We start from the raw sequence: 11844 nt of genomic DNA, 5'->3' as shown, positions 1-11844 counted from the left end.
AAATTGTAATAAAAAGTGATCAAAAAGTCGTATATGCGCATTTAAGGTACCAATAGAAAGAACACATCATGGCGCAAAGAATGACACCTGACACAGCCCCATAGACCAAAGGATAAAAGCGCTCTAAGCCTGGGAATGGAGCGGTTTTAAGTGTTGTATATTTGTTGACAATGGTTTGAATTTTTTACAGGCCATCCGATACAATATAAGTTATACATGTTATATATCGTTTTAATTGTAACGACTTGAGGAACATATATAACAAGTCAGTTTTACCCCAGGGCAAATGGCGTAAAAACACATTTCCCCCAAATAAACAAAATGCGTCTTTTTTTTTTTCAATTTCACCACACTTTGAATTTTTTTTTTTGTTTCGCAGTGTATTTTATGCAAAAATTCAGCCTGTCATTGCAAAGTACAATTAGTGACGCAAAAAATAAGGGCTCATGTGGGTCTCTAGGTGGAAAAATGCAACTGCTATGGCCTTTTATGCACAAGGAGGAAAAAATGAAAACGCAAAAATCGAAATTGGCTCTGTTCTTAAGGGGTTAATGGACATATGTAACGTTAAACAATGGCTATTCAAGCTGAATAGCCTTTGTTTTTGCAGCATGGGAACATAGCCTTACAGTAAATTTTACATTTGTATAATTCAATTATGTTTTTCATTTAGTGTAATATATCTAGTGAAGAAAAAAAAAAACTCTAAAATCTTCTTGACGAGACACAAGACCCTGAGATATTTTTGTTTCTCCTTAAGTAATTAAATCAAAGTTGCTTATTTGAAGATCATTTATAATTCATAGGATTTTTCATCACAGACCGCATGACTGACTCGAGATGATAAGTGATGATATAGTAAATAATTCTTACTGACATGCTTAGATTCTTGGTTATTATAGAACATCCTTAAGCCCCAGTGTAGAGAGAGAGGTCCCCCTGTCTGTAATACAAGACTAGACCATGGCTTCCAGCACCTACAAGATCTATCATGTACACAGCATGGATTCCAGACAATTCCTAGAAGATTACATGTCAGATAAACCAGATATGGTCTTTGGGGAGGATACTTTGAAATTTCCCATCGAATGTCTTGCAAAAACCTTCTCCATGGGTATGTTTCTACATTTTTCTATGTTTACAAGTTATCTTTAGTATTAAGCGGACTGGTGGAACTGCTCGGGTTTGACAATGTTCTCCCAACCTGCTTTGCATTTGACTCTGGCAACTGGAAAAGTTAAATGTCGCCTTAGAAAGTCCTGGGGACACAGCCAAAGGTATCCGACTTCTCCAGCCGCCAAGAGTCAAATGGAGAGTGGTCGTTTGGGAGAGTTTTTGCTCTTTGTATTGGAGAGATCAGGACTCACAAGTCGCACTGCCACTCTAAACTGTGCACTCTAGCTAGGCTGGGTTCACACTACGTATATTTGAGGCTGTATTTGTGAGGCTGTATAGCAACCAAAACCAGGAGTGGATTGAAAACACAGAAAGGCTATGTTCACATAATGTTGTAATTGAGTGGATGGCCGTCATTTAATGGCAAATTTTTGCTGTTATTTTAAAACAACGGCTGTTATATTGAAATGATGGCAGTTATTTACCGTTATATGACGGCCATCCACTCAATTTCAACATTGTGTGAACAGAGCCTTTCTGTGTTTTCAATCCACTCCTGGTTTTGGTTGCTATGAGGACCTGACTTGAGGACCAAATACTGCCTGAAGTATACAGTGTGTGAACCCAGCCTTGAAATGATAGTGTTAAAAACTCCAATCAGCTTGACAGGTACTGCTGCTATTCATCTTGTCAACTGTATCAGTATGCTCCCTAACTATTCCATTCCAAAGATCACATCTTATTTGCTATTGTCGATGGCAGTAACGTTTGACTTGGCCTTAGAAGTGTCGAAAGTTACCAATAACACTAAGTCTCACTTCTGAGATCTGACATACAGTCAAGGTAATGTGCTGCAGTGTTCTCCACACCTGAACTTGCAGAGCATAAACCCTTTAAAGACAGCCTAAAATGGCCTTAGGGATTGCAACAATTTTCAATTTTCTAAATATTGGTAATGCAGTCGACTCACTGTGTTAGTATACACCGTGTGTTGATGTGCTCACTAGCGCTGTATACAAAAATATATAAATGCTGCTAGGTGTGTGGGGGACACCCTATATTCCCCCAATTATACAGATCATAAACTAAACATATAGATACACCCAGCACAGATAATTAGTGGGTCAGTCAGAATAAGGATTATATAGGTGACAAATACCTGTATAGAAATCCAGCTGGAAAGGTAAATATGTCACTTGCCCAAATGCCGATATCAATGGAGTTCAGTAGCTATCCCTGATGAAGGTGTCCGTGTACACTGAAATGCATAGAATAACATGTGTCTTGCAATTGTGGATAACTTGTGGATTTGCCAAGGAAAACTGGACTGTGTGAACTTATGTGCAGTGCTACCGGCCGGAGCATCTGCCGAGTGCAGAAGATTTCTTCCCATTGATTAACTTCTCTACACTGCATAAAAGCTGGATGTGGACTTTGGCTGAACTTCATTGATATCGGCATTTGGGCAAGTGATATATTCACCTTTCCAGCTGGATTTCTATACAGGTATTTGTCACCTATATAATCCTGACCCTCCTTATTCTGACTGACCCACTAATTATCTGCGCTGGGTGTATCTATATGTTTAATTTTTAATTTTCAGTTTCATTTTTTTCCTCCTCCACAGTGCGGGCTCTGCTTAAAACCCCACCACTTTTCTAAGTGTGAATGGGTTGTAAAGAAGCAAACAAATCAGGTTTAATTGCCAGCCGGGGAGAGAACCATGCTGTCATAACTACCCCCCCCCCCCCCTTCTCGCCCCCAACTGTAGCTTCGGACTATAGCAGGTCTCAGGAGACTTGTGAACAATAATGTTTTATTCATTTAGTGGTTTTGTTTCTCTCTAAAAAGGGTATTTGAGGAGAAAAAAAAATATTTTAAATCTACCTGTGGCAGAAAGTTATACAGATTTGTAAATTATTTTTTTTTTGTTACTATTTGAAAATCTCCTATACTTATCAGATGCTATATGTCCTGCAGGAAGTGATGTATTCTTTACAGTCTGACATAGTGCTGTCTGCTACTACCTCTGTCCCTAATTTGACAAAGGTGGCAGCAGAGAGCACTGTGTCAGATTAAAAAAAAGGGAGGAGTATCTTTTAGTTATTACATAGAGTAAAAAGTATACAAAGGCTGCATGTTTTTTTTGTTTTTGTTTTCAAATAAGTGTAAGTGTTTATTGAAGCTTTTTTGGTGCACATAAAATTACTTATTCCCACGTTCTGCGCTTGGTCCGTAAATACAGACATTTATTCATTTATTATGATGCCGGGAGCTGCAAAAGTGTTTGATTTATCAAACTGGTGCAAAGTAGAATTGTCTTAGTTTCCCCTAGTAACCAATCAGATTCCACCTTTCATTTTTCCAAAGAACCTGTGAGGAATGAAAGCTGGAATCTGATTGGTTGCTAGGGGCAACTAAGACAATTCTATTTTGCACCAGTTTGATAAATCTCCCCCAATGTGTCAGCTTTGTGACCTTTGAAGAAGTCATTCCACAGGGAGCTGCTATTGTCTCCTCTGTTTCCTGGTGTCACATGACGCTGCAATGCTGTACAGATCACTTTACAGCATTCTCGACTTATCGCCACAGACACAACAGGAGTCTCAGCCTAGTTTCAGCCCCAGTGTTGAGAGTGAGAACTGCAAGATCTTAGGATTATTTTATAATATAGACAGAAAAATGGAAAATTAGAAAAAATGTCACCAAAAAGTCTAAAAAATAATAATATATGTTTAAAATAAAAATATAATTTAAACAATAAGTCATTTTCTGATGACACATTCCCTTTAAATCACACAATATTTGTTTTCTGCAGGTCACATTAAAGGAGACATCCTGATTGACCTCAGCTTTGGTTCCTTTGTCCATCATCTCTATGCAGCCAGTGAGTTTTTCAAACACATCATAGTGCTGAAGGTCAGTGACAGATGCATCCTGGAGCTGAAGAGATGGCTGGACTCACGGACAGGAGCGTTTGATTGGGGACATGCTACACAGCTTCATGTAGACATATATGGAAGCAGGTGAGATATTTGTCCAAATTTCAGAGGAAACCTACTGTCATTTGTGAGGCTTTACAAGAAATGTGAAGCAAATAAATTGTCACTTAAAGGGGTATTCCCCCCAGGAGCTAAAAAATGAAAAGTTCCCAAACCTAACTGTTTTTGCTCACCAAGTCTTCCTGAGTATTTTGGCCCATCTCCTGTCTTTCTAGCTGCTGCCTTTCCTGAGTTAGAAGTTTTTCTACAAGTCAGTCTTAATCCAAGATGGCATCCGCCAGGAAACTACATTTCCCAGCATGCAGTGCTTCTCCCTGATTGGTCCGTTCCAGTACCTGCTCTCTTAGCAGAGTTGATGTGCTGATATAGCAGAGCAAAGCCGATATATCAGAACTGATCCTCCTCCACCAAGCCAACCCAGTCAGCGCATCCCCAACCCACCCAGATGGGCATACGCATAGATAGTCCTGGCACATCATCCACACAGCAGACCCCCTTCTCCCCCACGGGGCCCACTTGACAGAACATTATCTTTGGCAGACACCCCCACAGCCGCTTCCAGCTCCCAACATACTGTACAGTAATAACTGTGGGGTGGGTGGGGGCCGCCGTGGATAATGTGTTGCCTGGTGACCCTATGTGTATATGTGCCGGCCTGTGGTGGCGGGATAAATGGGGGGGGGGGGGGCGTGCTGTAGATGATTTGCATGTTTGTGCCAGGCGCGGGGAAGGGGGGGGGCTGTATAGTGTGGCGGCAATGTCCTGCTGGCTGCAGGTGATTGACCGACGGGGGGATGGGTAGACATGCTGAAATACCCTTGTGCAGTGGGGGGGGGGGGGGGGGCGCCGTGGGTGTATGACACTCACCACCACTCACTTTCTTCATCACCAGCAAAGAGAAGCAGCATCTCAGGAGGGCTGATGGTTCTCATAACATGCTGCTGATTAGCATGACAGGTGTCACATGATTGTTTCCTGTGGGCCAGGTTAGCTCTCATTGGATGGCTAACCCGACCACAGATCACGTGACCCCGTCTCGGGTGGAGGGAGGAAAAGAAGAGGAGCCGTATCATAATGGACATGGATAGAAGCTAATTTCATCATCTGAGAGGTAGAGTTGTTGTGGCAAGCACAGGAACGGTGCAAGAAAGAGAATAGAAGCATATTAGAGAATATAGGTAACTGTGCCTCTACATTTAACTAAGTAATAAAAGTTTTGAGGTGAATATCCCTTTAAGAGCCATAAAACTTACCTAGTTACTTTGAACCCCCCCCCCCCCCCCCCCTATATCCTCTATCTGACTAAGTTATGCAATGCTTGTCTATTGAAGATCAAATTTTGAGTCAGTTAGACACAGTATAAGTCTTTAGGGGGGAATTTATCAAAAAATTGTTTTTTCCCCAATGCACACCCTGCTCGCCTGATGGGCGGTAAGGGGACATGGCAAGACAGGGAGAAAGCATGGATGGATCCACTGAGAAGCAGGCGTGACTTAGTAAATACAGTGTAGGTCTTAATACCTCCGCCACCCCCCACCCCCACACTTACTCCCAGTCTTTCCATGTCTACTAGAATTTAGTAACTATCAACTTTTTCATGCTGTTATATTCATGCTAAAGGACAAAGACTTTCCTAAATTTCCCAATTTTTTTCAGTGATGAGCTAGAGGATAAAGAAGGAAAAGTGAGATCAGCCGCTCAACATATAATAAAATGTAACCCGGAGAAGGAAAATATGACGCATCCGATAGTCTTACCACCAGCCGATTGTATCATCAGCGCTTGGTTTCTCAATAGTATCAGCAAAGACCAAGATGATTACATCAGATATCTGAGGAAGATCTCAGGGTTGCTGAAACCTGGCGGACACCTCCTATTAATTGGGGCTTTAGAAATAACATATTACACAGTCGGTAAAGACAAGTTCTGTGCTCTCACATATGATGAGGATTTTGCCAGGAAAGCTCTAGTTGGAGAAGGATTTGTTATTGATGACTGTAAGATTAGGAAGAGAACGGCTGTGAGTGACCTTTCTGACTATAAGGCCTTCATATTCATTGCAGCTCACAAGGGGGAAAAGATCTGAGTAAACTAAAAGAAGTTAAAGCGTAACTGTCATGTTTTTTTTTATTGCAGAAATCAGTAGTATAAGCGATTTAAAGAAACTCTGTAATAGGTTTCATCAGACAAAAAAGCCTCCTTCTGTACTCAAGAAGAAATCTCCCAGCCTCCCCCCCCTGACTTCTTATCTGTGCATTATCAGGCAAACACGTCTTCATTACAGAGAAGCCAGTGAACACGGGCTCTGCTCTCTCCATTGTAAGCCTATGAAGGGGGGAGGGGCCGGGAGATGAGGGAGCAGGAAGAGGTGACATGAAGGTCAGCTGTTTGTAGACTCTCTGGGCACCTAAACCGCTGAATTCAGGTGTCAGAAAGGTCACTGCTTATCTATGAACTTACTGAGAGAAGATTGCCGGGTGTTGTGCTGTGCAGGACTGCTCCGTGCTCAGTCACTCCTAACAGCCCCTCCCCTCTCCATAGCCACATAATGGAGACAGAAATCCTGCTTCATCTGATGCGAGGGGGGAGGCTGGGAGATTGCTTTTTCACTACAGAAGTTAACTCTTTTAGTACATAAAACCTATTACAGAGTTTCTTAAAATCGCTTGTACTGTTGATATTTAATGTTTTCAGAAAAATGACAATGAAATGACAGTTACGCTTTAAAGTTTAAGAAGTCATTAATGTTTTTACAGAGAATGTACCATCAAGAACATCTTTATTGTTTTTTTTTTTTTTTTTTAATAGAAACATAGAAGATTGTTGTCAGAAAAAGACCACATCTAGTCTGCCCTTTTAAAGAAAGAAGATCATTAGCAGATCTGTGCCGGGGCGGGGATCCCAGTGGTGTGGTCGTTTCTTTGAAACGTCAGTCTTTTCCTATGCACCCACCCGGCTTAGAGCACGAGGAGAAGGCCTACTGTTCCCCAGTGTGACGATATTCCCTCCCCTCTGTCATGTGGCTTCAGTGATTCTAATGGAGCCACGTTACAGAGGGTAGTAGATACTGGGGAGGTGGCGGGCCTGCCCCCAACACTCCGTCCAGGCCCAGAAACCCGGTGGCATTTTTTTAAAATGGTATTGCACCACAGGAATCCTCCAGCTGGCGTTGATCTGCTAATGAAAGAAAAAAAAATCTTCCTATTTTTTTTAATTTTTTTTTTAAACATCACTGTCTAAACAAAAAAGTCCTGCAGTTTAAAATATGGCCTCAGCCTAAATTTATTCTTATATAGCCTGTTGTGTAGAAAATGTATTCAGCCCTCCAATCATTATCACCACAGTCAAATTACACTAAAAGGTGGCACCAGTATATAGATATCACTGCTCACACAATGTGATATTCACAGCTCCTCTACTGCATGTCCCTGCACAATGACCCCTGTATAGGTCACACCGCATGCTAAGAGACTGTTCCTTCCTATTGTCCATGTGGCTGCTGTAAAGCATTTCTCTAAATGCAGACAAGATGGCTGCCTCATAACCATGCACAATAATTATAACTAAAAGTGTATAATCAGAAAATAAAAATAATAATAAGAAAGGATAATGCATCAATGTGTGGTTTTAAATTTTTGAAAAATTGAGTAATATGGTCCCTTGTGTTCCCCTTGTTTGCATGTGAAACGTTTGTATGTAAGCAGAATGTGTGACCTTACGCAATGAAAGGTCATTCAGGCCTGAATAATTAATGGCCTAATAGTACTATGTAGCCTTTGCTTAAACAGGACAGTCAGAGGGATCACTAGGAGCTGATGGGCCCAAGCGCAAAATCTCAGGTCTCCTCCTGTAATGCTCAATTTACAGTACTGTCCTCCTCATATGGGGAGGAGGAGAGACTTTATGAGCCCCCTCAGGATCCTGGTCCTGGGTGCCACCATACCTCAGCATTCCCTATAGATAAACCATTGAGTATAAGGCTACAGGGCCTTCCACGGTCTCCAATATTGATGCCCTCTTCGGAGGAATTTTTTTAAAGGATTTTCCAGCTTAGACATGATTTAGGGACCTCTGGATTAATAGAAATGGAATCTAAACACCAGTGCAATTATACTTTTTATTATCATTGTTGTTGTTGATTTGTTTACTAAGTGCAAAATTAGCGAGTAGCGATCGCCGTGGGCCATGGCTCTGTGCTGTAATGGCTAAGCGATCCATTGCTCTGGGCTCCAGCAGGCAAGAGCAATAGATCACTTATCTCATGGATCTATGCAGTAAATATGTACTGCATAGATCTCTATGAGGGATCAGTGTACTTGAATTAGAAGTCCCCCAAATTACAGAGTGGTAAAAAAAAAATAAATATATATATATATATATATACATATATAAATGTCCCTAATAAAAATTAAATTACCCCTCCTTTTCTCATTTTATAAACAAAAATAAATAAATAAGCAGAAATATTTGTGTGAGTAATCACCAAAACTATTAAATTATCCCATTCTTGCTCTCACATGATAAAAAGAGTAACCACAAAAAAATGCTTAAACGCAAAACTGCAAAAAAGCATTATAAGGATCAGAATACAGCACTGACTTGAGGAACATATACAGTACAGTAGAAGGCCATGTTCACACAACGTATGTGTTGTATAAATCCCATCTGTTGTTGCAATTTGCAATCCTGAATGGAATCCTGGGCATACACATAGCATACACACAGTTTTCTGGGGCGGCTGTTCATTGAATAGCGGTCGCAGAAGACATGTCGGTTAACACAATGGAGCGTGCAACTCTGGCCGCACGCTCCATTGTGTGCAGCGGTGAATTGGAATGCGGGCACACAAGGGTGCGCCAGCATCCAAATTCACCAGAAGTGAGAATCATCAGTACCGGCCTGGATGATCTTCAGTTATACATAGTGTGAATATGGCCTAATATGTTGGTTTTACCAGGGAGAAAGCATGGATGGATCCACTGAGAAGCAGGCGTGACTTAGTAAATACAGTGTAGGTCTTAATACCTCCGCCACCCCCCACCCCCACACTTACTCCCAGTCTTTCCATGTCTACTAGAATTTAGTAACTATCAACTTTTTCATGCTGTTATATTCATGCTAAAGGACAAAGACTTTCCTAAATTTCCCAATTTTTTTCAGTGATGAGCTAGAGGATAAAGAAGGAAAAGTGAGATCAGCCGCTCAACATATAATAAAATGTAACCTGGAGAAGGAAAATATGACGCATCCGATAGTCTTACCACCAGCCGATTGTATCATCAGCGCTTGGCTTCTCAATAGTATCAGCAAAGACCAAGATGATTACATCAGATATCTGAGGAAGATCTCAGGGTTGCTGAAACCTGGCGGACACCTCCTATTAATTGGGGCTTTAGAAATAACATATTACACAGTCGGTAAAGACAAGTTCTGTGCTCTCACATATGATGAGGATTTTGCCAGGAAAGCTCTAGTTGGAGAAGGATTTGTTATTGATGACTGTAAGGTTAGGAAGAGAAGTCTATTACCAGACGAGCCTGGACGTAACTGTACGTCCTGGATGTTTCTCCCGTATGAAGCGCGCTCCGCAGCGGAGCGCGCTTCATAGCAGGTGGGGGCCGGCTGCAATCAGCAACCGACACCTCACCATTCATGACACGCTGCAGCGATCGCGCTGCAGCGTGTCATTAACTCCTTAAGGTAACATCTGATGAAACACCCCAAAATTTAGCCTGACACAGCATGGCGGTAAGGACAGAGTGAACAAAGTAGAAGCGGTAGCCACTGAGCCTTCCAAAAATTATACCAGACACAGCATGGCATTGAGCACAGAGAGAACCATTAAAAGTGAGTGAGGAAGCAAGTGAGCCTCCCAAAAATTAGGCCAGACACAGCATGGCATTGAGCACACATAGAACCATTAAAAGTGAGTGAGGAAGCAAGTGAGCCCACCCAAAACTTGGAGTGAGTCCAGGGGCTGTAATTTTTAGTGGACACGAACCTAGGTGCTGACAACTAACTGGCTAGACCAGCTGTCAGTCACCATCAAGGGTACACCTGATGCCTCTTGACTGGGGGTGGTGAGGCCCCGGCCCTGGCTAAACAAAAAAAATTAAACAGCTGGCTGGTTGGTGGGGGCGCGATCGGTGGGCCTCCGGCAACCAGTCCCGCTCCTTCGAAGACATAGTGTGACGTCAGAGCATGGCAGTGAGGACACAGAGAACCATTAGAAGCTAGTGAGTAAGCAAGTTAGCCTCCCCAAAATTAGGCCAGACACTGCATGGCATTGAGCACACAGAGAACCATTAAACGTGAGTGAGGAAGCAAGTGAGCCTCCCAAAAATTAGGCCAGACACTGCGTGGCATTGAGCACACAGAGAACCATTAAAAGTGATTGAGGAAGCAAGTGAGCCCCCCAAAAATTGGGGTGAGTCCAGGGGCTGGGATTTTTTTAGTGGACACGAACCTAGGTGCTTACAGCTAACTGGCTAGGCCCACTGTCAGTCACCATCAAGGGTACACCTGATGCCTCTCGACCGGGGGTGGTGAGGCCCCGGCCACAGCTAGACAAAAAATAAAAAATAAAACAGCTGGCTAGTTGGCGGTGGCGCAATCGTTGGGCCCCCGGCAACCAGTCCCGCTCCTCCACAGACGTAGTGTGACGTCAGAGCATGGCAGTGAGGACACAGAGAACCATTAGAAGTGAGTGAGGAAGCAATTGAGCCTCCCAATAATTAGGCCAGACACAGCATGGCGGAAGAAGACTTGGCTGTTGGCTGAGAATTGAAGGAAGAGGAGGAAGAGGAGGAGAGGAGATACCAAGAATATTCATGTTGAGCTGCTTTCCCCGGGTGGACAGTTGAATTCAGGTGAAATCCAGGCTTTGTTTGTTTTTACAAACGTCAGCCTGTCAACGCTGTCTATTGACAGGCGGGTGCGCTTATCAGTGATGATGGCACCAGCTGCACTAAAGACCCACTCAGACAACACACTAGCGGCAGGGCAGCCCAGCACTTCCAAGGCATAAAGCGCCAGTTCTGGCCACGTATCCAGCTTTGCAACCCAGTAGTTGTAGGTAGCAGAATGATCGGAAACAACGTTGGTATGGTCAGCAAGGTACCCCCTCACCCTCTTCCTGAAGGCTTCCCACCTACTCTGTCTAGACTGGGGACGGTTGAAATACTCTTGCTGGGGTGCCATGAAACTGTCAAAGGCCTTGGAGAGTGTACCCCTGCCCCTTGACAAGCTGCCTGCTCCACTCTCCTCTCCCCCGCTCTTTGGCCATCAGAACTACGTCCTCTGGCGCTAGTAGTGTCAGATGGGAAGTACATTTCCAGCTTCTGCACCAAAGCCTGTTGATATTGATTCATTCTCATACTGCGTTCCTCGGCAGGAATGAGAATGGAAAAGTTCTGTTTGTACCGAGGGTCCAGGAGGGTGAACACCCAGTAATCTGTGTTGTCAAAAATTTTTTAACCCGAGGGTCACGAGAAAGACAGCCTAACATAAAATCAGCCATGTGTGCCAGGGTCCCAACACACAAGAACTCCCTCTCCTGACTACCCTTAATTTCCTCCTCCTCCTCCACCAATTTCTCCTCTTCAGGCCATGCACGCTCAACAACTAAGGAATAAGCTTGGGTACCCTCTTCAGTGGCGGCACCAGTCTGCTCCTCTTCTTCATCCTCCTAATCCTCTACTCCGTGGTGAGAAACTGACGTCAGGGT

General features: G+C 43.2%; 1 protein-coding gene across 1 annotated transcript; it reads left to right on the top strand.

Annotated features, from left to right (window-relative positions):
• The first annotated feature begins 903 nt into the window (after positions 1 to 903).
• LOC138769355 (indolethylamine N-methyltransferase-like) lies at positions 904 to 6953 on the top strand. The gene is made up of 3 exons (XM_069947767.1): positions 904 to 1114; positions 3935 to 4142; positions 5775 to 6953. The coding sequence occupies exons 1-3, from the start codon at positions 964 to 966 to the stop codon at positions 6202 to 6204; spliced, it is 789 nt and encodes a 262-aa protein (XP_069803868.1). The 5' UTR covers positions 904 to 963; the 3' UTR covers positions 6205 to 6953.
• Positions 6954 to 11844: the final 4891 nt, after the last annotated feature.

This window comes from Dendropsophus ebraccatus, chromosome 12, assembly GCF_027789765.1.
Source record: "Dendropsophus ebraccatus isolate aDenEbr1 chromosome 12, aDenEbr1.pat, whole genome shotgun sequence".
NCBI classification, from domain to species: Eukaryota; Metazoa; Chordata; class Amphibia; order Anura; family Hylidae; genus Dendropsophus; species Dendropsophus ebraccatus.
The sequence above is the reverse complement of the archived record's forward strand: the minus strand, read 5'-3'. Positions and strand labels throughout refer to the sequence as shown.

Coding starts and splice junctions, on each gene's coding strand:
- LOC138769355 (XM_069947767.1), top strand. CDS start 964: ATGGCTTCCAGCACCTACAAGATCTATCATGTACACAGCATGGATTCC. Junction 1,115..3,934: donor TGCAAAAACCTTCTCCATGG/GTATGTTTCTAC, acceptor TGTTTTCTGCAG/GTCACATTAAAGGAGACATC. Junction 4,143..5,774: donor GTAGACATATATGGAAGCAG/GTGAGATATTTG, acceptor AATTTTTTTCAG/TGATGAGCTAGAGGATAAAG.